General features: G+C 38.6%; 1 protein-coding gene across 1 annotated transcript in view; it reads right to left on the bottom strand.

Annotated features, from left to right (window-relative positions):
- Nucleotides 1-26867, bottom strand: part of PRKAR2B (protein kinase cAMP-dependent type II regulatory subunit beta) — an 82078-nt gene that overhangs the window by 4776 nt on the left and 50435 nt on the right. The window contains exons 3-8 of the mRNA XM_048956499.1: nt 14609-14661; nt 13415-13498; nt 3064-3170; nt 2062-2215; nt 1204-1305; nt 591-665 (exon numbers count right to left, since the gene is read on the bottom strand). Of these exons, the coding sequence (XP_048812456.1) occupies nt 591-665; nt 1204-1305; nt 2062-2215; nt 3064-3170; nt 13415-13498; nt 14609-14661 (575 nt within the window). The remainder of the gene's footprint in view (nt 1-590; nt 666-1203; nt 1306-2061; nt 2216-3063; nt 3171-13414; nt 13499-14608; nt 14662-26867) is intronic.

The raw sequence follows: 26867 nt of genomic DNA, 5'->3' as shown, positions 1-26867 counted from the left end.
AAAAAAACAAATATGGTAGATGATAGGATCCTTACTCCTGTTTCTCCACCTCTGCATTCTTTCTTAATGATTTCTCTTACAGTTTCCCATATACAAAAGCCTCCAAGGGCTGTATCTGATATACAGTAAATAATTTTGGGCAAGACAATCTCAGTTGCCTATTCCAAAGAGCTTCCCAGATCACAGAACCACAGAATACCCCAACCTGGGAGAGATCTAAAAGAATCCAAATTTCCGACTCCTGGCTCCACACAAAACTACCTAACAATTTAACCCTATGCCCTAGACCATATACAAGAAAAGCAAGGTAGGTCTTCAGTGCTCATTAGTCTAAACTATCATTTGATAATATAGTTTGAATTGCTAAATATATTAAAAATGTTGACTTGTTTATTCACACCAACAGAAAGGGAACTTTTTCAGAGTACTATGTAAGTAAAAAATTAGCTTCTGAAACAGTATCACTCCTCCAGGTTCACTGTTTTTGTTTTGATGACGGAATATAGTTTAAAATCAAGTATCATTTATAAATATTATGGTAATCGTTACTTATTGGAAGAGAAAAACTAAAACAAAATAAACAGGTGTACCTGAGCAATGATTTGTTCACCATCCTTGTATACTTTGGTGCCAATCACATCAACCACTTTCAAACGCTCAGATACCTTCATTTAACAAAGAAAAACATCTGATTAACATTACCATATTATATTTAGAAACCCATTTATACTTCTTTCCATGAATCTTTACATCGGATAGCATATCTTCAGTCTCCTGTTTTGATAATCATTAAAGAAAGAAAGAGCTGCTGAATAGCATTTCTGAGGTTATAGTATAGTCTTCAGAGGTGGAAGTGTTGACAGAGGTTCCATTTTGGATGTCTTACATCCACTTCTTCCAAAGTTATTTCAGAAAAGCATACATGTACAAATGTAACTGTTAAATGAAGATATTTTGAAATTCCCTAAGTAATCGTTTAATTTTACTATTATCAAGAAAAATTAAGCTCAAGAAAATGAAAGTAAAAGAAAGGAAAAAAGCCACCCAAATTTTAAATACTGTATTGACAATGGTTCTTTATCCTTCAAATTTAAAAGATAGAAACTATGATGTTTTTCTAAAGTAGTATGCTAAATCCAAATTTTAAGAATTTTACCAAGTACCTCTGATGCAGCCATTAAAATAATGCAATAGAAAGCTTACTTCTAAAGATTTAAGGAATGGCAACGACTCAATAAAATTTTCATACATTCTTCTCTTTTTGGCATTGTTTTTTACAATGATTCTTCGGAATGTTACCCTGTCCTGTAAACACAAAGAGAAGAAGAGAGTTTAGCAACAGAAAACACATACATGGTAGAACATTCTTTAGAAGTAGCTGAAGATGTTTGTATTACCTAGTTGAAGTAACTCAGTTTAGTTATAATGCTAGCTATCTAGAGTCAGTTAGAGAAAGCAAAATTCCTCTAGGGGTCAATCATGAGCTCCTAAAAATTAAGCTCCTGATCTTAATCTCATTCACATTGTGAAAAGCTTCTCTGCCCTTCGGCAGAACATACATACAGAGTTTACTTACGGCCAGATTTGCTTAAACAGGCTGACTACATGATGAGCACTGAGGGATGTGAACAACAGCTATCTCTACCTTGGGATCAGCCAATAAATTGATACCAAAGTCGTAAGAACGGCTAATCCAGTTTTACTGTTTTGGTAAATTCTACTGCTGTTGTGGAAGATCTAAATAATGTAACATTGATAAATAAGCTCATATTTGAATTCTTCTCTGAAATCAACAGCATTCATTTTGCAATTTGGGAAATTAACAATAAAGAACAGTAAAATAACTTTTTTTTTTTTATTTTAAACTCAGTGCTTTCCTGTGTATCCTTTTTTTTTCCTGCAGTTTCTGCTAAAAAAGTGCTAAGAGTTCTCAGAATTGTTAATATTAAATTTTCTAAAATAATAATTCTACTTTTTTTAAACTGTTATAGCATATCAGTGCCATTTATATCATACATTTAAAACAAATGAATAATACATTAACGTCAGTATTTCACTTACCAAACCCCAGATGGCACCAGGAGAGGTAGCTATAATTGTAGCTGCTCTGGGTGTGTTGTACATTAAGGCCAGCTCACCAAAACTTCCTCGGTTGTCATAGGTGCCAACACACCTCCCAACACCATCACATTTTACATAAATATCGTATGTCCCTCTGTTAATAAAATATATAAATAAAGTGAGTAGAATCTAGTCCTGTTCTTTGCTAAGCACTCTCACTTTATTTTTATACCATGAGTCCCAAAAATAAAGCATTTTAAATACATATTCCACTTGCTTAAATTGTATTAACCTGTCCCCCTTGCTGAGGACAACTCCATCACTTCAATAATTATTCAATAAATAACAAAAGTAGTTCCTCTCTAAAGTGAAGGATAAGGCTGTCAGTTTTGACAGTAATTCTCTGTAAAAACAGACTGGATTTACAGTGATCTATTGATTGCCAAAATTGTATTTATTAAAAATGAACTAGTAGTATACATGTTTATTAATTTTAACTATACTATGTACAAATGTAGCATATTATGTTATGAAATAACACAATTTAACATCTAAAATACTTCAAAATAGTAATTTGTAAGGTAATAATTAGATGAATTCCACATCCAACGAATGCGCATGAAAAGCAACATAAGATTATGAAATGAAGAGATCATGTAATTATCTAACATCATGAGGATTTCTTCCCCCCGTCTATTCGCTCAACTATTACTTTTTTGTTTTCAGAAAGCAGTAAAATATGGTATCTTACAGAACATGACACAGCCATCCTCACTGATGCTAAGCCATCACTTTGTATCTGTACAGTACATGTTGATAAATCGTGTAAATGATTTCCAAAAGCTGCTCTCCAAGTCTCAGACACAACTGCGTCAGTTCTCATGTGTTCTATTTTCTTTCTCCACACAAATGTGTAAGAATCAAGTGCAAGCACATTGAGAAATAGATTTTTCTCAGAGGACTTTCCCATAATACTCAGTGCTACAAGACACAGCCATTCACCTATCAATGACATAGAAGTTGTCACCATCATCTCCTTGATCAATGACATGTTCCCCTCCTTCAACCAGCTTTTCAAACATCGCGTCCAACACCTGAGACATCTGTTCCTGTTTAAAAGAACACAGTCAAAGACAAGAAATTATCATCTGCTTTCAAAATCTTACTCTTCAGATTAACTAACAGCTCCACCTCTCAAATATGCATAAATTGCTTAGAGACATAAAAATGTTTACGCTGCAGAGATGCATGGGTAAGCCAGAAAGACAGATTCTACTTCCTACTAATAGTTTTTTCTCTGTCAGTGTTCTGATCCCAACTTCCCTTCTTGTACTACTAATGACAAAACAGATCTTGACTGCAATAAAAATTACTCATAAGCATTCAAAAAATAGAATTTCAAGCTAGCCTTCACTAATTTCATCAATTATATAGTTGTGTGCCTCATTGCAAACAACACACTTACCTGGTTTTGTATTCAGAAATATTTTATCACATCAAAATGGCTGCAAGTACTTTGAAAATCTGAGTTACATCACATCTGCATGATGCTGGGACAGAAGTAACCATAATGGTCTGTAGTGCTTTGGTTTAGTAAATGCTAGGCTTACTGGGAAATAGGAACGTACACATGGTTATAAAAATACTTTATTAAACTGAATGGAATATGAATGCCTGGAGGGAAAAATTAACAGAATAACAAAATGTCAACTTTTGAATTATAAAACAAAAAACTAATTACTAATCATACTGTTCGCTCTGCTTGTTGTAGACCTCCTAAAACCTAATTAATTGTTTACATTAAAAAGCAACAAACACAGCTCTTTTGTGAATTGATACAAATCCTAAAAAAATAACTTAATAATTGAAGTTTTATTTCCAGTTTATTCAGAAATACACTTAAAACGCTGAGAACAAGCACAAAATTCTCAATGACTTTTTCAAGCTTACCAAGTATGTATAACATTGGAACAAAAAGTGAAACTACTGAAAACCACAACAGTATTTACATCCTCAGGCATTTTTTGAATGGTTCAATTCATAGCATTCCCAACCACTGCAAAATGACAATTACCTTTCTGAACAAAACCAGCTAACCCAGTCCTGTAAGAGTCCTTCTGCAGCCCATGGGCAGAGATAACTATACCACATATCTCAGAATAATTCTCTAGAGATTGCTTTCTTCCTGCTGATAGAGGGCTACTCCATCTAAATGATACTTCATTTGTAGACAGATAAAGTTAGGTGAATGAATTCCATCTTTAATTTATTGAATTTCTTCACTTACGCAAACCTTTTAAAAATATCAAGCTGGTGTTATCAGATCCTATTTAAAAATGAAAGCAGACAAATACAATTTTACTTTACAGAATTAATTTATCATGTGTGGGCACAGAAAAGCAACAGATGCACAGCATCCATCCTCAGTACATATCATGGGAAAGTACAGAAGGACATAATGCAGCCTACCTAGGCCAGCAGGGAATCCTCTACGTCTTGTTTTAGTACTTTTTTTTTTGTTATAGGCAGGTACGTATTTGCAAAAAATAAAGGTCATGTAACTATCCATTCATAAGTGAATAGCTGATAATTCAATTTAGGAGAAAAGCGTATGCGTGCGTACACCACTGTGAGACACTGAAAATGATACACTGTTATCTTCTGAAGCATGACACATGTATTTTAACTTTCTGAATAAACTGCAACCAACTGAAAGACAAGTGGTCCTCTTTCTAAAACTTTCCACACAACATAATGATAGAGCAGACTGCAATAGCCAACCCAGGCACGTGGCTCTTGATGTCACCATGAGAATTACAAAACCTGCTTGCTTAGCCTGCTTCTACGCGAATCCTCTTGTTTCCCTGCCAAAATGAGGCTCAATTTACTAGTGCTCTCTGTAGTTGCTCTGAAAGGATAAAGATGGGTAATTTCAAAATTAAAAAGTAGATCTGCTATCACATGCAAAATTAATTCCAGTATTTTGTAAAGTGGCACAATCTGAAAGCAGTTTGGGTTTGAAAAATGCTTATAAAATGAAACCAGGAAGAATTTTTTTATATCACTGTTGGCAGATCTTTGTAATGCTGTGGCAATCTGGTAATCCCCACTGCTAGAATGATACTTTATTAAAATGATGCAATACTAATAGAAATAAAATTTATAGAGAAACTGAACTATTGAACATGGATGTCATGAAATCCATGACTTTTGCTAGAGTTTCATTATCTTAACACAGCTTTTTCAAGAGTAACAGTTACCAGCTCTTTATTCTTAAGAACAATTTTCTCTACAAATAAGAATTGCCAAAACTGAAGTTCAAATTATTTGAAATTTGATTACATATATAACATTTATTTACATATTCTGATTAATAGCAGCAATGGATTTTTTTTTCTTACATTCTTAATGGTGAAGCATGCAAATATCAAAAAAGGAATCTTTTAGAAAATCGTGGTAATCTTGGGTTGTTGCCATCAAAGCAGCTTAGATTTTATTGGGCAGCAAAAAATCCTTTAATTTCTTTAAGTATGAAGAGGCTGAGTAAGAAATCAGATTTTCTGAAAGACACATTCACAATATAAACTATATTTGTGTAGCAAGATTTTCTTTATAAAGATTTCTTTTCTTTTTTTTTTTTTTTCTTTTTTGGGGTGTAGTTACGCATTCCTGACAAAATGTCTAACAACTGGACTTTATGACAGAGTATGATTTCACAAAATCAGTTACTAGATAAGTGAAATAAACAAACTGCAGTTACTGTCTGAAGCAACTTTGATTTCAGGTGAGGATTTAGAATCACAGAATATCCCAAGCTGTAAGGGAACCACATGGATCACCAATTCCAACTCCTGGCTCCACACAGGACCACCCAAAATTCAAACCACCCAAAAATTCAATAGAGTGTTGTCCAAATGTATTTTGATCTGTCAGCTTGGTGCTATGACCACTGTCCTGGGGATCCTGTTCCAGTGCCTGACCACTGGCAAAGGGTGAAGAACCTTTACTTAACACCCAGCCAAAGCCTCCCCTCATGCAGCTCCACACTGTTCCTTTAGGTCTTTTATCACTGGGAAACAGGAAAACGAAGGATCATTGGTTCGCTCACCAGCATCAGCCAGCATGATACATCCTCTCCTATAGTCTAAAGTGGAGATAGTGCAGTTTTCTCTCTTATTCAGACCAAGACTGCCCCTATCCTGGTTTAGTACCAGCTTAAATGAGGAAGTTCTTCTGCATGTTTAGATAAATCAGAATCAGAGCCAACTATGAAGCACAACTCACCAGGACCATGGGATGTGCTCAGGCACTGGTATGGTACTTTCCAGGCTATTCTGCTCTTGGCAAAACTGTCAGCCCAGCTGGAACAGTCTGGGCTTGTGCTAACTATTGTTCCTCCTGATAAGCCCTGGTCACGGTTTGAAGGAGCGGACAAGCCAGGACTTCTTTCCAGAAAAGAGTCTAGACAAAACCACCCTGCTTACTTGCCTGGTTTCGTGGGGTTAGCAGGAGACTGAGGTGTAAGAGTTCAGCTGTACATCCATGTACAGTGATAATACACTGCTTGGCTTAAGGATCACTGAACGTCCCCAGATCTATTGTTACTGATTACAGAACTCAAGAAAGGTGACAAGAATGTAAAATTTTAAGAGTAAAACAGCCTAAAACAGCCTACTGCAATCAGTCAAACTCTGCCTGTTGGCATCCTTTCTAATTTCCTGACAAACAAAATCTGTCTTTCTAGTCAATCAAATGACATTTTCCCTGTAATTAAAGTGTTCAAAATACTAAACATTTAATATGAAAAGCATGTTCTGTGACTAAGTAGTGAAAAACAGTGAGCAGGTATTCTTAGTTCTTTCATCCCAAAACATGTAAATTAACTCCACAACCTCTCTGAGCAACCTGGTTCAGCATTTGTCCATCCTCATGGGTAAAAAGGCCTTCACTTACGCTTAAACAGATATTATTTACTTACGTATTATTTCAGCATCTCACAATGTCTCCTGCCTGCTGCACGTCCTTCTATGGCTCCTTCACCTGGCAGCTCAGCACTGAGCACAGCACATTGGTGATGCCTCTCAGCCTTCAGGAGAGACATCAGACACTCTCAGGAGCCTGAGACCCGGACGGCTGTATCCTACCTCTGGATCTGGCTTGAAACCTCTTATGTCACACAGCTGGCTGGTCCAGCTGATGCTGTGGAGCACTCACTGGGCCTCATCATCACTGTTACTACACTAACTTTAGTATTTCCATAGCCTCTCATGCACTTTTTTTTCAGGCCCCTTCAAGCTTCCGTCTGCACAAAGCACCTCAGCCATAACGTCTCCGCTACTTTGTCCTCTTTGCTGTGCTCCAGAGAGCCCTCTGTCCTCAGTGGAAATTAGACAGGAGCTCCTCAGCAACACTTTAGTAGAAGCCAGATGCTCTCTTCATGTGTGCACATACTCTGAACAGCACCCTTACGACAAAAAGTAGTTGCCCTCCTCTTCCACTTTATCCCATGGTGGCCACATGAAACTCTAGCATAGAAGCAGAACTTTAATGTCAAAAACACCTCTGATAGTTCTCAAGGTGCGAGTGCACAGCAGAGCACCTAAACAGAGGTTTTAGGAATCTCTCAGATTAAGAATTATTTTACTGCGTGAAATTTAGATACCAAGTACCTTAATGAATCTAGGCTTATCATGATATCCATGTAAAAAAAAAGCGTGCAAGCCTAATGTATTATCATTTCATATCCTAATGCGCATACTAAAATCATTTACAAGTTGAAGTTCTCCATGAAAACGTGTGCTTGTGTCCATAAGGCTACTTTCAGCTGTCTGTAGCCCTCATCAACTTCTTCCTCCTGATTAGTCAGCCTGTAATAAACACCCACAACTGTGTCAATCACGTTTACCTTCCCCTCAGCACTCACAAATACGCTCTTCACAATTCACCCCTAAGCAGAGCTCAGTACAGTTCAGTTCTATCTCTAACATAAGGAACAACTTCACCAAGTCGGCCTCACTGGTCTGTCTTTCTTAATAAGTACATACCCATCCATGACAGCATTCCAGTCGTGTGAGCTGTCTCAACCATGTCTCCATGACTGCAATGAGATCACAGCCCTGAGACCACACACAGATCTCTAATTCTTCATCTTTGTTCCCCCATGCACACAGCACTGATTCAGGCACATCGGAGAAGATGCAGGTTTCCCTGGGGGAATGCAAGAGGATCCCTCATAGATATACACACCCTTGAGGTGGCTGGTCTTGTGGCTCCTGTCATGGGAGGCAGCTGAGGCAAATTTGTTGCTCTTCTGGTTGGCCTGGTTCATTCCTAACACAGTTGCAATGGCATGAGCATTGCCACTTAGGACCCCACCCCCACTATCAATTAATTAATGTTCAGCAAAGTACTATGAAGCAGACACAGTACTAGAACAGTGAGGGGAAGAAAACTAGACAAAAAACGTCAGCCAAGTATAGGAAGGAAAATCACAGGAAGAAAAAAAATTACAAATCAATAAGTCAGGATCTTGAAGATGAAGAGTAAATCACAGAATTCATGTCTCCAGCACCCAGTGTTTGCTCTTCAGAGTGAAAACCATGTACATATACTCCCATGGAACTGTGATTTTAATGCTTCCAGTACTATCGATCCAACTCAAAATGTTTAGCTCCTTTGTGTGATATCCACTTGTAAACTCATCAAAAAGCCCTTATTTCTTCACTATCAAATAATCTAATTAATATTTAGATGTATGATCAATACTTTTGAGTATTAATCAGTATTTTCCTCAAAAATTCTTCTGCACAGTTATATATTGTTAATGTTCTGTCTCTGACATACCACACATATGCCCATCAAGCCAGGCTCTGTAACAGAAATAATACTGGACTGCAAGCACATTGTAAGTTTTTAAGATGAAGACACCTTCCTTTGGGCAGTTCTTCTGTGAAATGTTCATTAACTGAGTACAGGCCAGGTGAAGAGTATCCCCATTTACCAGATATGATGTCAATATGAATTTTGTCTTAGAGAAGAAAGGAGAATTGAGTTCATTCTATGAACCATTCTATGTTTGGGAATCCATTAGTTTGTGAAGAGTTTTATGCAATCTAGGAAAGCAGAGTATTAACATGTTCATGCATTCTGGGCTCTCTCATTCATATATTCATATATGTATTTGCATTAACTGTTCTACCATCTGTAGTCCCAATTTTTCAAAGCAAAAAAAAATAATTAAGAAACCAAAAGCATTATGAGAACCTTCTGTTGGTAGCTCACTTCAATTAAGGCTTTTGCCATGAGCAGAAGAGTCCACTATTCATATAACATGGCTGCCTTATGCTTTCTTTCATCTTCTGTTGAATTAATCAATTATAATTGATTAATCAATATCTGTACTCTTTTATAATAATTCCCCAGGTGAATGAGTGGCAATATGCCTGGACACTGCTCTTGTACAATTGTAGAGAATATGTATAATTCATTACCTTTTAGAAAAAGGTCAAATCTTATTTGAAATATTCACTACAGGCATTAGCAGGGCAATGATCTCCAAAATAAAATTTCCCTGAAACAGAACAGATCTAAAACTGTTCATGGATTTTTGCTAAAGAAAGGACTTGAACTTTAAGTGCTAGGGTGCAGCACAACTTTGATGGCACCAGTCCCTTTAGCCTCCTAGTTACTTTGACAGTAAGTTGGTTCATCACTTGTTTTTTTGTGTGTTCTTTTTTTTTTTAACTGCTACTCTGTGGGCCATATCTAGCCTGTAGCAGACAAACCACATAACTTGCTATTAATCTGCCTCAGCAAAATTTCCTCTTAAAAGACAAAACCAAAAGTGTAACTGCTAGAAGCGTCATCTAGACAGCTCCTGCTGCTGCTGCTCTTCCTCTCAGTGATAGAACAGCTGTTGGGTAGCATGCACAAAAACAAAACTTAGTAATAGCAACTTGGGATTCATCCTTAGTAACGGCTCAAGGCATCTGGTCATCTTGTTTACTCCTTGTTGGCTTAGACAAAATGAGAAGGAAGGAAAAGAGGGCATGATTCAAGGAGGATGAAAAGAGCACCTTGATAGAAAGAAGCATTCAGCTTCTGATTCCACTGCCAGTAACCTCCAGTATCTGTAGAAAGAAGGAGAGGGTGTGGGAATATGCCTTGGGCACACACTTTAGTTTGTTCATCAACACAGTTCTGCATTCACCTGCATAGTTCTGGACTTTCTCTTGAATCTCTCCTGATCCAGCCCTCTAACAAGAAGCTGAAGAGCTCTGCAAAGCCTCTTTTCCTCATTTTGTTGCACACACATTTCATTCCATATTTCTCTTCCAGTAACTTTTCCAGTACTGTTACACACTAGCTAAAACTGACAGTGAATGACCCCAAACAGATGGGAAGTGAGCAACTACCAGAAAGGCAAAAAAAAGTTAGTATTTTAACATTTTAAAATGTTTTTTAAAGTGTTTATTATTTAATGGAATTAACTCAGGAGTATATTGTTGAACTGACATTAATTGATCAGTCACATCCTTAGCAACCCACGAAGTTAAACAAAGATCTGAGATAAATCAAACAACATCACAGGGAATTTTACAGGAGTTGGATTTTAAAGTAGAAAGTGCTACTTAGTGAATAGTATTGGAGCCTAATGTACCTTTATACTAGGCTGCTTTTTCATTAGAGCCTTTATACAAAATATCAATATTTATAAATACTTCTGCATAGGCTTACCTATCTAATATTTAAAAACTGCTACCAAATAAATGCTGGCTCACGACAGTGGTATGTGTTTGGAATGTCCTAAATTGTCTCAAAGCCTGAAGGTTACCTTTTTCTCCTCTCTGTCATTTTGTCTCACATTCAAGTGGCTGTTTTTTACTTTTAGTGAAGCCTCTTGCCTTTTCAAATAGGCTCTTTAATTAAAATGCTGAGCAGTACTGTAAGTCACCTCCTAACTACTGCAGTTTCTCCTTTTGCTTTTATGATACCCTTATCTTATCCTTTCATTCACATTAAAATACAGTGTGTTATGGTAGGATAAAGTTAGCAAAATGTGAACTGCATTTAGCATCATCACTGAATGCCATTCTGATCGTGCTTGAGGACATGCTGCTACACTGCATTTCAGAGTGGTATGCTATCTAAGAATGTGTTTGACACCTTGCTAAAGGGCCATCGGGGAAAAGCCATTAAGCACTTTACATTCTCTTTCCCATTCTACTCACTGACCTCTGCAACAACGTTTTTCATACACAGAACTACAGCAGGAAGAAGCTGAAGTGCAATGCAAGAAAGAAACAGTGGGAGTAGAAGACACACCATCTACACACAGCTTGATTCTTGTTCCAGAAACTGTAGCTTTAGCAGCTAAGATTAACGAGGGTTTTTTTTTACTAGTATGCCAGGGAGTAATTTCATCAGCTGGCATCACATGAACTTACGTTGTCAGGGGGAGAGGCAGAGGTGAGGAAGAATCCGGGTAAGAAAATTTAAACTGTTGCAACTACGGTCACAGAGCTCTTAAGTCACTGTCCAGGAGCAGAGCAAGCAGGAGGAGTGGGGGAATTTCCATGGGACTACAGATCTGGGCTCTGGCGGCAAGCCAGACTGAGGAAGGCCGCGTTTTACTACCATTGCAATCTTCAGAGCTCAGTAGCTTTCCAATGTTCTTTATGAATACAGTTATAATATAAACATCTTTACAAAAAATACATTATTTTGCTTTCTAGAACACTGTGAAGGATTTAATCTACAAGAAAGCATTCATAATCCACAGGACATAATCCTAAACAAAGGCAGGTGAGCAAGAAAACACTTGGGAGATCCCAGGAACAGACTTGAAGGCAGAGCCTCACAAGGGAGGCGTTGTGCCAAATATGTGGAAGTGACTGTGGGAAATCCTAACAGCCACGAGTAACTGATTCAGAAGCAAAAAGAAAACACATCACAGCAATGCAGTTGTTAGAGTACTTCCACCAACAGGGGTGGTGATCCCTCAGAACTCTTCACAAAATCATATAAAGTGCCCCAGCTGGTGTAGTTCAATGCTGTGTAATACAGAGTATTACAAAAGGACACGGCACTAACAAGGAACACATAAATAAAGCAATTCCACATCCAGTGCAGATGCCATCAAACCTCTCTGAGTCCCCGAAGTCACACAAAAAAGTAATTAAGTAGTGTAAGGGACAAATGTTTGGGTGACTTTAACACAAACCAGTATAGTGGAACAAGTTCCAATTAAACATACAGCACAAGGGAGCTAAGAGATCCTGTGTCAGTTCCCCAGCATCCCAAGAATGCACACATATGATTTCCCTATGTTGAGACTCTGCACCCTCCTCCAGCTCTGCCTCCAAGGTTTTGCAAATCCCTGAAGGTTCTGTGGCTCGCTGCTCCCCAGGGCGTCTGTGGAAGGGGTGCCCTGGGTCAGAGCACCACTTTTGTGCTGACAAAAGCAGGAGCTGGAAACTCGCAGCATGAATCAAACTGCATTTTCTGTAATAGCACTTGACTTCCCAATAGACTTGCAGGCTGGTCTTTCCATTAGCTCTCTCTCTCTCTTGAATTAAACTTAAAACTTTTTGTTCTCATGCTTAAAACTCTACATAATTACTCCTTCCCCCTCCTGAAAGTGCTGAATCAATCTTCCCAAGAAAGCATTTGCTGTGCTGTGAGTCACCCCAACCTCAGCATGCACCTTCTGATTGATGCACACAACTTTGCCTTGAACAACCCCGTGCACTTTTGTAGGATTACCACCTCTGTCTGATCCAGATCACTCATTCACTGCATTTCAGTTTTCCAAAAAGCCCATAATTGGTTTTATGGACAACAGAAGGAAATAATTTGCAAAGAATATCTGTAGTGTTTTACGTTATCTATACTAAGTAAAATAATGATGTAAATGTCTTGCTATTGCCCTTCCCTCTCCTTCTGCTTTTCAAGTTGCTTGTTCAGTTACAGCTATAGTTAGAATGTAGGCTCTGGGGGTAAGTTTAGGTTTTCATGAGGTACTCAGCAGGCTTCTGGAAGATAAAAAGTAACTAGTATAAGCAATTCAAAGGTTCCAAGTAACAGATGACCCTCCATAAATGATGTGAATAAATAAATAAATAAATAAATAACAGCACAATCACATCAATACATTCACATTAATGTACTCCAAGAAATATATTTTATAAGTGACAACAGTTACAAAAAATGGCACTTCTGGAGTTTATGGAATGGTCAAGAAAGCATACAAAAGAGCTTATGAAATCCAATCTGCACGCTTCTATTCAAAATTTCAAGAGAATTAATTCTCATCAACACTTCTAAATTGTGTTGATTGTAAAGATGCTCTTACCGGATCTAGGTTCTTAAAAAGAAGAATGTCCTTGCAAGCCTCCTGCAGCCTGTTTCTTTGATCATCTGTTTTAGGGTGAATAATCTGAGAGATAAAATAGAAAAACCTTTAAAGTGATTATCATACAGCAGCAAATAGTTGAAGGGCTGAGTTAATTCACCTAAGTATTTTATACAGTGTTTTTTCATGCTTCATAACATTTTCCCTTCAAAACCTTCAGGATTCGAATAAATAGAAACAGCACTGTATCACCACAGCACGAGCAAATGATGCCTGTCTGTATTTAAGCTGACAAGACCTCAGCTTTTGTAGAATCCAGTACATTTTCACAAGCCATTCTGGATACCTTTATTTTAGTACTTTCTGTTTAAACATTACTGTGCTGCTCCCTAAGCACACATATTCTGTAAAGAAACACCACTGATACATTTATCTATTTGCCACAACTACTTCCTAAAGAATATTTTGCAAAATAATCTCTGTGGTAAGTTTATACAAGTAGTTTAATGAGTAAACAATAGACTTTGCATCATTTGAGAGAGACAGAAATTCACTAAATTACCAGTGTTTGGTTAATATGACTATCAGTCATTGGTTTAACTTATATTTTTATTATAAACTTTTTCAATGCTTTAATTAGACAGAAATTAGGTTCAATACAAAAATATAAGCCAGTCTTTAAAAGTCACACAGGCTGTTTTATATTAAAAACTGAGTAAGTGCCTTTAAAGGTGACCTAAGTAAAAGAAATAAATCTATTTCATTAGCTATTGCATTCTACATATGAAAATCTTAGTGATTTTACAGTTCATCTTTTTTATGCCTTACCTAAATACTAGAATACTGATTAAAATACTGCAAGATTACAAGGAGGCTAAGTAAGTACTTTTAAGAGCAGAAGTTATCTAAGCAAATGTAACTGCACACAAATGTTTCCATAACAGACCGTGGATCATGGGTACAGTCATTTAGAATGATATTTAACTGTGTCCTACACAGGTAACTATTACAGAGAATTTTTAAGTGTTCCCCTAACATGAAAAGCTCACGAATTATTAAAGAACATTACAATAATTATGGTTCTGAAAAGGAATGGTAATGCTAGTTACATAATGTATATTATCAGTCCTAAATTTTCTTTCTGAATGTAATACCTTAGAACTGAAAAAAAAAAATCAATAAAGCATTAAATACCCTGGTTTCTGCATCGTCCTCTTCTTCATCGGGATTGTAAGCTTCTGCACACACTGAAATAAAAAAAAAAGAAGCATAGTCTTAATTGAAAGTAAAATATTGTTTCACAAGAATTACATTCGCAAACACTGCATGCCATACGCAGCAACGTGACACAGTCCACAGAGAATCACAGGAGATACTGCTGGTAAGAGTCCAAGGCAGGTCATCACTAAACTGCTGGTCGAAAAGGGTACTTTTACATTAATTTTGGTCATGTTTTTTGTGCTTTGAAAGATCTCCAAGATACTCCACAGCTGGATACAGAGACCAGATCTTTCCCATTGCCTGTGTAAATACAAGGTTTTTTGATACAGTTGAAAATTTCTCCCTCTCTTACACAATACTGAGTTGTGACGGTTTTGGCTGGGATAAGTCAATTTTCTTTGCGGAGGTTTGTATGCTTTGTTTGCATTTGAGATGAAAACAGTGGTGATAACACCCCAATGTTTCAGTTGCTGTTGAGCAGCGCCGCCCAAGGATGCTTCAGCTTCCTGTGCTGCCCTGCCAGCAAGGAGTCAGGGGGGCACAGGGGGCTGGGAGAGGACAGCATGAGGACAGCTGGCCCAAACTGACCAAAGAAATGCCCCACAGCTTATGGTGCCATGCTCAGCAATGAAAGCAGGGGTGAAGAAGGAGGAATGGGGATGTCTGGAGTGATGGTGTATGTTTTCCCTAAAAGCTATCACACGTGATGAGCTCTGCTCTCCTGCAAGTGGCTGAATGTCTGCCTGCTGATGGGAAGCAGCAAATCAATTTCTTATTCTGATTTACTTGTGGGTGCAGCTTTTGCTTCACCTACAGTTTGGTAGGTTCTCACCATTTTGCCTACCTGATTCTCTCCCCATCCCACCTGGGGAGAGGAGCGAGCAGCTGCACGGTGCTGAGCTGCTGATCAGCACATCAGATGAAATACTGCACTGACATTTTGCAGGCTATATGTATTTTCATCCACCCACACCTTTTTCGTAGCAACTTGATTACGTCTACTCATGTAATTTTCATGACTTGCATATGATTTTCCAAAATCACTGCTTCACCAGCTGTCCTGTATATGGCTATTCTGCCTAAGAGTAGTACCACGCATTTAGTAAGTACCACCATATTCCCCAAACCATTCCTGCAATGCGCTAAGCTCGTTGTGAATTCTAATCTCCAGCTTTATTCCAATCCATTCTCAACTTTGTGACAACAGTAAATCTACTAAACATACTCATACATAACCTAGATTATCACTGAAAAAACAGAACAGTATTTAAAACAAATGCTGATGGAACAGTTATCTGAGCCTGAAACAGCAGTAGCTGCTTGGTATTGCCCTTCTCCACGCGGTTTTGTGGTCATCCCATGCAATTTATATTAACACAAAGCACATTATTCCCTACCTTGTTTATAGGAGGGTCTTGCAAGACACTATTTAAGTTTCTTAAACTGAAAATGTAGGAATCTGCTGCTTGCTTTTATTCAAAAGTTCTGCTCTCTTGTTATTTTACATTAAGTAGTCCCAACAAATCCGTGCCAATTGCTGTTTATCCCCTTTTCTCCAGGTACTCCCAAAAGGTTTATTTGTCCATCATTTCTTTGAGAACAAGAATGACCCATGGACCTCTGACAGCTCTCTTCCTTTAGGCAGAGAAGCCACTACTCCCTTTTAATGATCAAATTCTCTTTCTTTCATTTATCTTCTTCAGCTTCCCCATGTGGATTGCTAACAGGGCTGAGACTGACTTTTCCAGCTTCTTTCATTTCCAAGTACAGCACTGCTCAAGCACAGCTAGAAAGCAAACACCTAACTTATTAAACACTCTGTAATTCATCCTTTTTCTCTTCTAGGCTGAGTTTTCCATACACTCTTAATGCCACTAGTGAAGATTGACGTAATGTGTTAAGTAGAACAACCCTTTCCTAGAATATCCTCTTAGCGGTAAAGTACTTCTAGAAAAACTTCTGTTATTCCTAATGTTTGTTCTTGTAACTGAATCACTTTTTTTTTTTTTTTTTTTTGGCCTTGGTTTCTTTGATCTTTGTCTCTGTATCTTTTGCCATTCTTTTATACTCATTTTTAACAACTCAAATTGGTTTTAATTTTCTACACAGTTCCTTCCTGTGCTTGATATAAATAATAAAGTTATAATTTAGACATATTTATTTTACTTTTCTTTTATCCTCCTTCTGTGCTGTCACAATTTGCATTTGTTCCCTTTATATAGTTTCTCTGAGGAACAACCAATTCCTCTTATCTTTTCTCCAGATTCCTTTTCTGCAAGTGATGCCTACTGTCCCCTTTTACCCCTTTTGACCCTGCTGCTCCAATCCTTTCTGCCTACCTCTTACTGTTCCTAAAATGGGAGCTCTGCTATCTTACAGCAATTCTCACTCACATTAGCTTTTCTCTGTTCTAGAACATTTTCTCCCTTCCAGTTGGTATCAAACAGAATAGTTCTCCTTCAATGGCTTTTCTGTGACTCAAAGTTTCATCCAAAGTGCACCGCACTTTCTCTCCCGTTTTCTCTCCACACCTGCTCTGCTAGTTTTGTTGCACTGCTCCACATGGATTAAGGTTTCAGATCCTCTTGATTACTCCCCTTATTTCCCATATTATTCTACAAACACATTCTAAAGTAGGCACCAGATAGACCCAGTGGATTTCCCATTCCCCCATCCAATTAAGATGACTTCACTGTACTACTGCACATTTATGCAGAGTCCCAAAGGAAGCCTTGACTCTCACTACCTCCCCGTATTAGGCACTTGGCAAATCTTAAAACATCAGCTTTCTAAAACTTGGCAGCTTCAAAAACAAACGTGATCAAAATCCCTCAAATCCCTCTGGAACTGACCAAAAGATTTCCACCAACTTTACTAGGAACTGAATTTGGCTCCAAAGAACTACAAATGCCCACAAAAGGAAGTTTGAGATATCTTGAACAAGTACAATACTTTACCTCTAAATATACAAAATGTCCCTACCAACATTTTTATGGAAATACGGTATTTATGTGTTGTCTGAAATAAACTTAAGGGATTTTAATTTAAATAGCAACAATAATAACATGCAAAGTAAGCATCATAACCCATCACAATGTAAATCATTACTTTGTTTCAACTGGTATCAGCCTCTGCGCTGTAAGGCGAGCCCGTGTACATGGGATTCAACAAATGCATGTGGCAGCGTGCTGCTGGGTGAATAAACAGCTTCAACCTGAGCAAAAGTGACAACCAGTCCTTACCTCCAATGAAACCTTTGCACGAAAAAATTAAGCAAAGCGGGAATTTCGTTTACAAGGATTTACGCTGTTACAACAGAATCAACAGGTCTTGGGGAATATGGCTGAAGATGTAACAGTCCTCCAGATCACACAAAAGGAACTGAGTTTAGCCTCATCCCTGGCCATCTTATCAGTCCCTTTCACATTGCCTCAAGCAGGATCAGCACAGAAAGAGAGAATGTACCTGCAGTTTTCTGTGTCATCTGGTGTCTCTGCTCTGAATTCACTTGCCTCTACTTGAGAAACTCAGTCGCACAATTATCAGCAGGTACCTTAATTAAATATTTCTGCTTTATCACTGAATATGTGCATTATGTATCTCTAACAGTTGTAGTTTCTTCTGGTTAGTGCCCATCTTCCCCAATTTTAAAATGACTTATTCTCATTATCTGTCATGAGAAACTTCCCTTCTGGCTGTAGATCTCTGCTTATTTTACATTGGCTTGTCTTTTTGCCATGATTACAGACGCATTTTTCATTTGGGTCACAACTTACAGATCATATAAATGCTGTGGGTCTGCAGCTTCAAATGCAGAATTTCCTCTTCTCCATTCTTATTTCAGTAGCCTGTCTTAAAAGCTTTGTAGTCCAGTGACATATAAATTTCTGAATGTCATCACTAGATGTCTCATGGAAAAACTTGATACATTTTATTTCTGTTCCTGAAATACGGTTTTTGACATTAGGTCCAATGAACTTCGTGACATGAGCAATGGGGTTTGGGCCATTAAAATCACAATGACATAAAACACCCAGAACTAAAGAAGATGTTTATACTGTAGACATCCACATCTGCAGAAGTCATCTGCGTTCCAATTACAGCCAATGGAGAGAAACCAAAACTTTTACAAATCTATTAATCTGACCTGTGTTACAAGACCAGATTAAGACAAGAGAAATTACAACTCTGACTAATAGGCTGAGGTGAACTCTATCCCTCTTAAGATGAATCCTGTTATTTACAGCAAGCTACAGACTTACTTCTGCACTTTTCCATTTAGTTTGTATTCTTCAGAAAACAAATCCGTCATCTGATGGTTGCTCATGCAACAGTAAGTCTTTACTCAGAGAATTGTATAATCACAGAATGGTTTGGGTTGGAAGGGACCTTAAAGCCCACCATCCGCAACCCCTGCCCTGGGCTGGCTGCCCCCCACCAGCTCAGCTGCCCAGGGCCCCATCCAACCCGGCCCTGAGCACCTGCAGGGATGGGGCACCCACAGCTCTATGGGCAGCTGTGCCAGGGCCTCACTGCCCTCTGAGTAAAGAATTTCCTCCTAACATCTAACCCAAATCTTTTATCTTCTAGTTTAAAACCATTCCCCCTTGTCCTATCACTATCAGACAAAGGCACTCATACAAAAGTCACTCTCAATCTTGTTTATAAGCTCCCTTTAAGTACTCGAAGGCTGCAATGAGGTCTCCCCAGAGCCTTTTCTTTTTGTGTATTCCAGGGAGACAGCCTTTGGCCTCCAGCTCTTCTGACTAAGGCCTGACTGGCATCACAGACATAATTATTCTGAGCCACTCCACTGCTGGTGTTGGGAGCTTCTTTTTTCTACCTCCCCAGCTCATTCCACTCTCCCAAGAGTACACAGTATGTGCTGACTTTATCACGATCAAATGCCCTGCCACGTTTTGCTTCATGTTGCTGCTGAATTTAGTGTTGTACACTGTTGCTCAAAAAGCAGTCCTAATACAGTGCTTATGGACCTATTTCATCCTGTGCATAAGTACAGCTTTAAAAACAGAGATACAAACACTGTAAATATTCCTCCATTGGCAGCTAAGCTCAACAAAGTGAAACTATTTTTATTCATTTTTTTCAGTAGAAGATTACATTTCACATATAAATCATCAAGATGGACACAAACACAAACAAGGCCAAATACATCAGCACAAAGTATATAAATCTGTATTATCAGACAGCAGTGCATTATCAGAATACACACGCACTGAACACTGCACACAAATCTAGATGGATTGCTTTGCCAGGAAGAAGAGGCAATCTTTTGTAACTCAAGCAGCACCAGAAGTAAAGTCAGTTTAGATATGAACGAATTCTAAAATGAGAATTAACATATAGTTAGCAATTGTAAGATCACAAAAAAAGAAAAAGTTACACGTGCTCTATTTATTCTCTTGATGTTTCAGGAAATAAGAAGCTATCAATAATGAAATGAAGGAAAGGTCATATGTATTATAGTCAAAACATGACATAAAAAACAATGAATGAGTGGAGACTTTCCAAAGCATAGGAACCGTTAGCAATAATGCATGTTACAATAAGTAAGTAAATAAATAAATAAGACTACGAAAATATTTCTTATTCCCGTTCAGGCTGAGTCAAGATCACAGTTTTGTCAGCATGATCACCAGGCTGCAGTGCGAAAACAGACCATCTCTTGCCTTTGCACAGGTAAGGCATTATTGCCCCACTTCCCACAAACATCCCCAACTGTAATAGTAATGCCCCATCCCCTCATGCAGCAGGAATGTCACCTTACAGGTTTAGCCATGTGGAAGTTGCTAACTTATCTGCAGGGTGGGATTAGTTTTTTTTTTTCCCCAGTTCATCAGGATGTTCTTCTCTTCATTTGCCAAACACAGAGCAGAAACACGGTGCAGAACTTCCTTGTATGGCAGATGCTACTTCCATACTGGTTTGCAAATACTGCTGGAACTCTATCAAAGTTTCTGACACGATTTCCCACAGTAGTTCATTTTTTTTTACACAGTGAAAGGACTGCACAGTAAGTCTTACCTGGTTCCACACAGCACACAGTAAGGTAATGTTAGCTGGCTCAGATCAGCCATTCATGCAGAACCCTGAAACTATTTCAAGGAGCTACACTTTCCTTAAATGTAAACAAATCTGGAATGATCACTGGAGCTACTGTTGCCCATGATACTACATCTGATGGTTACTAAACTGAAACTTCATCTAGGCACAGTTAGGTGAATTAATATGCACAATGGCAGATACACTGTGATTCTGTGTTAATAGTATGTTATACAGAGTACTTACATTACAAATGCTATCCAAACTGGAATAAAAGTATACATGCTCAGAAAGAAAAAAAACCCAAAACTCTAGTAATGATAGAGACACAAGTATTTTCGAGATTTCTTCACATGTGAAAAACAAAAATTTGAATAAACTCCCTCCAAGTCTTCCAGATTTATGAGACAACTACTTTCAACTGGTCCTTTACTTAACACAAGTGGCTAAGTGCTCAGGACAGCAGCCTTAAAATGTAAAGCTGCATAAAATCCAGTCAGCTTGTCTCCTCTTCATTATTAGAAAGGTGACCTTTGGTTCATTAGGTGGGCACTCTTTTGGAGTACTGAGAGCACTGCCAAGAAAGTCTGTTTGAAAGCAGACTGCTCATGAAATACTGTTATTTGCTCTTCCTTTCAGTGTATGACTGAGATTTTCTGAGGACTGTGTAACAGTCATAAATACAGACCAGATACTGGGCTTGTACTAATGGCAAAACCTTTTTGCTGGAAGGCTGTGCTGTGCCTGCACTAAATGCTTGCAAGGAATCAAACACTTCAGAAGAACTGCTCATGCAATTAACTCTTCAGTGCCATTTTCTGTTGTCCATCTGCTACTACTGCTATTTTAAATTAATCACACCTCAAGATATTTCCTCTAGCACTGCTAAATAACATGAAGTGCCTAATAATATATAGCATCTTGAATGAGATCCATGCCAACTGTAAGTCAGATCCTCCCAAGGACTCTCCATTCAGAAGTCCACGTGAAGTCTATTCATGTTACACCCATCCTCACACCAAAGTAAGGATTTTATCAAGATTGCGTCATTTGAAAAAACATGACAGTCCCCAGGAGACATTTTTAGATAACTTTATCCCAAATGAGCTATTCACGTGTGAGTGCTTCTACACAGCAAGTTCCTTAATAACATAGAATATAACAGCGAAAGTTGTTACGTGTTAGACTGCACTATCTTCCTATACATCACAGGGCAAAGCACTCTGCATTAAAGGCAGCAAGTGCTGCTCATTACTGGGGCACAGAGGTACGTTCTTCCCTTCAATCATACTGTTGTGAATTGCTAATAGGCTCCTCCACTCCAACAGCAGGCTCGAACTTCACAAGTAGATGAAAATACTTCCCTGTTTGGAAGCAGCAACACCGAGAAAGGCTTTAGTAGATCCTCCATGAGGAATTGCATAGTCCCTAGTCCTTGTTACAGTCCTATTGCACTCATTTCTATAATTGAGTAATTTGACAAAATGAAGCTAAAGAAAACAGCCTTTTGGCTTATGATGAGGAAACAGTTTTGCATGGCTTTTCAGGAAGCGCTTTATTTTATCTATCTGGTTGGTGAAAAACAGCACAAACATACATTACAGAGTCCAGAACACTGCAGGTAGTTATTAAACAATAAAAACATTACAAAACTAAGATGCATTTTCACTAGAAAAGTTTGTCAGAATTTACTATAGACTATAATATATATATATATATAATATAATATAACTATAGACTGTGAAGGCTTCCTCAGCTACAGCTGGAGTAGCATGCTGTATTACAACATACCATACTCTGATGTTGACTTGTATAACCTTCTGTTCCTACTGGACGTATGAGTCCAAGCAGTTCACAATGCTACAGTGTGTTATTTGGGACATAACTGAACTATGTATAAATATTTGACATGTTCTGAGCAGACACAGAACTCTCTGCATACTTTTCAACTTTATATTCACTAATACCAAAGGAAGAAAAAAAAAAAAAAAAGGAATTGCACCCAGCTCTTTTCCTTTGATTTAATACATCACAGACATCTACAGATTTTTCTCTTATTGAAAAGTCAGATGTACACACAATGTGAACCGTATCTCCCCCCTAGAAAACACATCCTTTACATAAAAAGTGCTGGAACAATTTTTAAGACTGAAGCTGCAACTGTTGATCTCTGGAACCTACATTCTGAAAGCACACATGTTCACATTTTTTAAATAGCAACATGGTGGTGCTGTTTAAGGAACTATATACAACGCAGTAAACCACAACAGCAGCTTATTTTTACCCTAAATGAGTTCTCTGTCCAGTCTGACGGTTTATTGCTTCTTCTGTGCAAGAGGTCGAGTTTCATATACTAGAGCCCAAAATGACAGAATTGTTGCCATTGATTTTTAGTGAAGCATGGAAACCTCAGCAAGTAACTATTTTGATGAATTCCAATGCATTTAAATGTATGTTAAAGTGAATAAATAGCATACTAACCACTTCCTGAAAAAAAAATTCTAGTCATATTTTTCAAACTTGATGGCAAAATGACATACAGACACCTTAAAAAAGGATACAGAAATAGGCACTAAACTGAGTTTATTACTCATTTATGTCTCCACTCATGTCTTCCTCTCAATGCAGTAAAATATATGAAAAGGAGATGTTAGTTTTGGTAAACCAGTAGGTATATTTGGGACTTAGTTATTAAAAGTAATTATTTTTAATGATGGGTTAAGTAGGAGAGCAGTCTGCAGAAAACCACCACAGAATTTACAAATCTGGCAGAGTAAAACATGAAACTATTAAGAGGACAGAAGGAAAAAAAAAACAAAACAGAAAATACTAGAATTTTGAAGTAGTGAGAAGACAGTGAAGGTGAGATGTATGAATCAGTCGGCTGTAGGACAGGGTGGACAGACAGAGCTGTAAACAGAGCAAAACTGGGAACTGTTCGAAAAAAGTAAAAAGGCTAAAATCATAGTAAATAAGGCAATTGTCATAGAATCATAGAATCACAAGGTTAGAAACAACCTGCAAGACCATCTGGTCCAACTGTCCCATCACCACTGCTACCACAAGCACTAAACCACATCTCGCAGCTCCTCATCCAGGTGCCTCTTGAACACTGACAGGGACGGCGACTCCACCACCTCCCTGGGCAGCCATTCCAGTGCCTGACCACTCTCTGAGAGAAAAAGTTTTTCCTTATGTCCAACCTAAACTCCTCTGGTACAACTTGCGGCCATTTCCTCGGGTCCTGTTTGTTGCCTGGGAGGAGAGGCCAAACCCCTCCTCACCACAACCTTCCTTCAGGAAGTTGTAGAGTGCAATGAGGTCTCCCCTGAGCCTCCTCTTCTCCAGACTGAACAACCCCAGCTCCATCAGCCGCCCCTCATAAGACTTGTGCTCCAGACCCCTCACCAGTTTTGTTGCCCTTCTCTGGACACGCTCCAGGGCCTCAATGTCTTTCCTGTAGTGAGGAGCCCAAAACTGAACACAGTACTCGAGGTGCGGCCTCACCAGTGCTGAGTAGAGGGGGATGATCACCTCCCTGCTCCTGCTGGCCACACTATTTCTAATGCAGGCCAGGATGCCGTTGGCCCTCTTGGCCACCTTGGCACACTGTCAGCTCGTTTTCAGCTGAGCATCAACCAACGCCCCCAGGTCCCTTTCCTCTTCACAATCATCCAGCCACTCGTCTCCAAGCCTTTGTACTCCATGGGGTTGTTGTGCCCAAAGGACTCGGCACTTGGCCTAATTCTATTGGCCTGGTCTATTATGAATAGATAGCAGAGGAGCAGGTGAAAGACAGAACTCCAAGGCTCCCTAGCTTACTGGAAAAGGATTAGTGCTGAGCGAAGAAGCACTTGGAAAAATAGGAGGAGAACCAACAAAATGTAAGAATAATAGAATTCAAGAGGGAAAAACTAACACCAGATCTCAATTCTGCTAACAGGTTGTGAGGTAAAATCATGGCTCCCACCTTGGTTCAATTGGACAGGGGAGAGGAGAAAGGGAAGGAAAGGACTAGTGTTGCATATCTACAAAAATGTAAAGATACGAAAGGCTTCGAGAAAATCTAAAAAAACGTGAACAAGGACACTCAAGAGAAGGTGACCTCTGGGCACATACTTGTGCAAAGAATGACCATAGGACACTAAGGACAAAGCCATGAGCTCTGACAATCTTGTCCCAGTGCCCTTCCAGCAGGCTGGATTGATTTGTTCAAGACCAGTTGCAGTATGTATGATCATCCAGGCAAAGAAGGAAGGCACAAATACTGAAACACTTAGGAAGCAGACTCCTCATCTCTGAAGGGTGACTGTCAGCTCCTCAGAGGCACATGCCAAAAAGTACTGCCACTTACAGGGCAGAATTGTTTTGGGCACCTGAGAGTAAGTTTAGTCTTGGTAGGTTTCACAGAAAACCTTGTATCCATAAGGGATTTAGAATAACAAGCTGAGGACAGGCACCTGAAAGAAGAGGAATCATCCTTTTAGAAGAACGGTTGCTATAGAAAATTTACCTTTGCTTATCACAGTGATAGGATCGAGGGAATTAAGCTTGAATCAATCCTTCCCCATTTTACATCTGAAGAGCCCACATACTCCCTCACAAAACAAGAGATACACCTCCTTTCTCCTGGGGCAAGGCTGCCAGGCAAGATGAAACACAGTAATAAGCTAAAGGAGCTGTCTCCTAGAATTTTAACATACTGATTTTGGTCAAATGGATAAGTCATACTCACATAATACTCTATATCAGAACTCAGATAAATCAAACTTAATGCAGAGGTGCCAGATCTAACAGGAAGACAGGTAGACAAAAGAGATTTTCTCTAAAATGCTCCTGCCAAGTTTTGAAAGGTTTGAGTCTGAACATCTGGTTTCTCAACAATTCCAGAAAATCCATCTAAGATTTTTTGCTGACGGGTTTTTCTTTAGATAGGCAGAAGTGTAGAAAATGAATCACAACTATAAGATAATACACTCCAATTTACTTTTCCCACAATCAAAACAGAAATGGTTATTATCAAATAGTACTGCCACTGCATACCAAAGTAAGAAGGTAAGCACCCAACACAGCAATCACTACATGCTCATCTACATCTGTAATGTGCAGACAACAATAACAAGCCAAAAGATGAACTACAAATGTTCTTCCAAGAACTGGGTCAGTAGTCAACCTAAGAACACCAATCACCACACTTACGCCCATAACCGTGTTGCTAATTTCTACTGAGAACAAGAAAAGAAGACACCAAGGTCTCATAGAACTGATTTATCTTCTTCTGAGAAAAAAAAGTACCCTGAACTCATACAGATAATGAGCAGCTTCATCTCTTCTATCTAAGAATCCTGTGGATTTCCACAGAGCTCAGTTTCTCTCCCTCACATTTTCTAACACTAGTCAATGCGGAAAGGCTAGAACTAGTGCCATCAATAAAACAGAGGACACTTCAAATTATTTTACTCTTTTCTGCTAGCCACAAATACGTAGCTTCATTTTTCCAATGCCCGGTTAAAATGACATTGCACTTGAAGAAAAGCCAGCTGGAGGTAAACCCAGAAAAAACTGTCATCACATATGCAGGAGACAGAGGGGAAGACGTGTGAGGAGTGGCTGAGGTCCCTGGGTTTGCTCAGCACAGAGCAGAGGAGCTGAGGGGAGGCCTGATGGCGGCTGCAGCTCCTTACAATTTTTTACTAACTGCAACCAATATCCAAGGAAATTGCATACGCCAGGTGAATGTTTGTCAGAAAAACTGTTAGAATTACAGCACAAATTAAGCAAACGTTTAGCATCTTGCTTTGTATGGTGTTACAATTCAGGCTTATAGTTTCATCTTTTTCTACCAGGAAAGAAAGCATGTACTGATGCTCTTCAGCAACAACTCTGTTAAATACCAAAGAAGAATAAATGAACTTGAAGGGCAACAAGGAGCTAAATCTAGTTTCTTCAACCGAATCCATCCTTTGCAACATTCTGTGGAATGTTCTTTTAGACAGAAATCTCAGAAGGAATAATCAAGGCCACAATGAAAGCTGAAGGAACCCCAAGGAAATTGTATTCCCTTATAAATGTCCTGTGTTTAAGCAGCAGTGCTGAAGATCTTCTTGATTTAATTTGTGTACAGTTCCCTTGAGACCTCTAGGCATTTCAGGTTTAATGATTAAATAAT

The sequence above is a fragment of the Lagopus muta genome, chromosome 1 (assembly GCF_023343835.1).
Source record: "Lagopus muta isolate bLagMut1 chromosome 1, bLagMut1 primary, whole genome shotgun sequence".
Classification (NCBI taxonomy): domain Eukaryota; kingdom Metazoa; phylum Chordata; class Aves; order Galliformes; family Phasianidae; genus Lagopus; species Lagopus muta.
The sequence above is the reverse complement of the archived record's forward strand: the minus strand, read 5'-3'. Positions and strand labels throughout refer to the sequence as shown.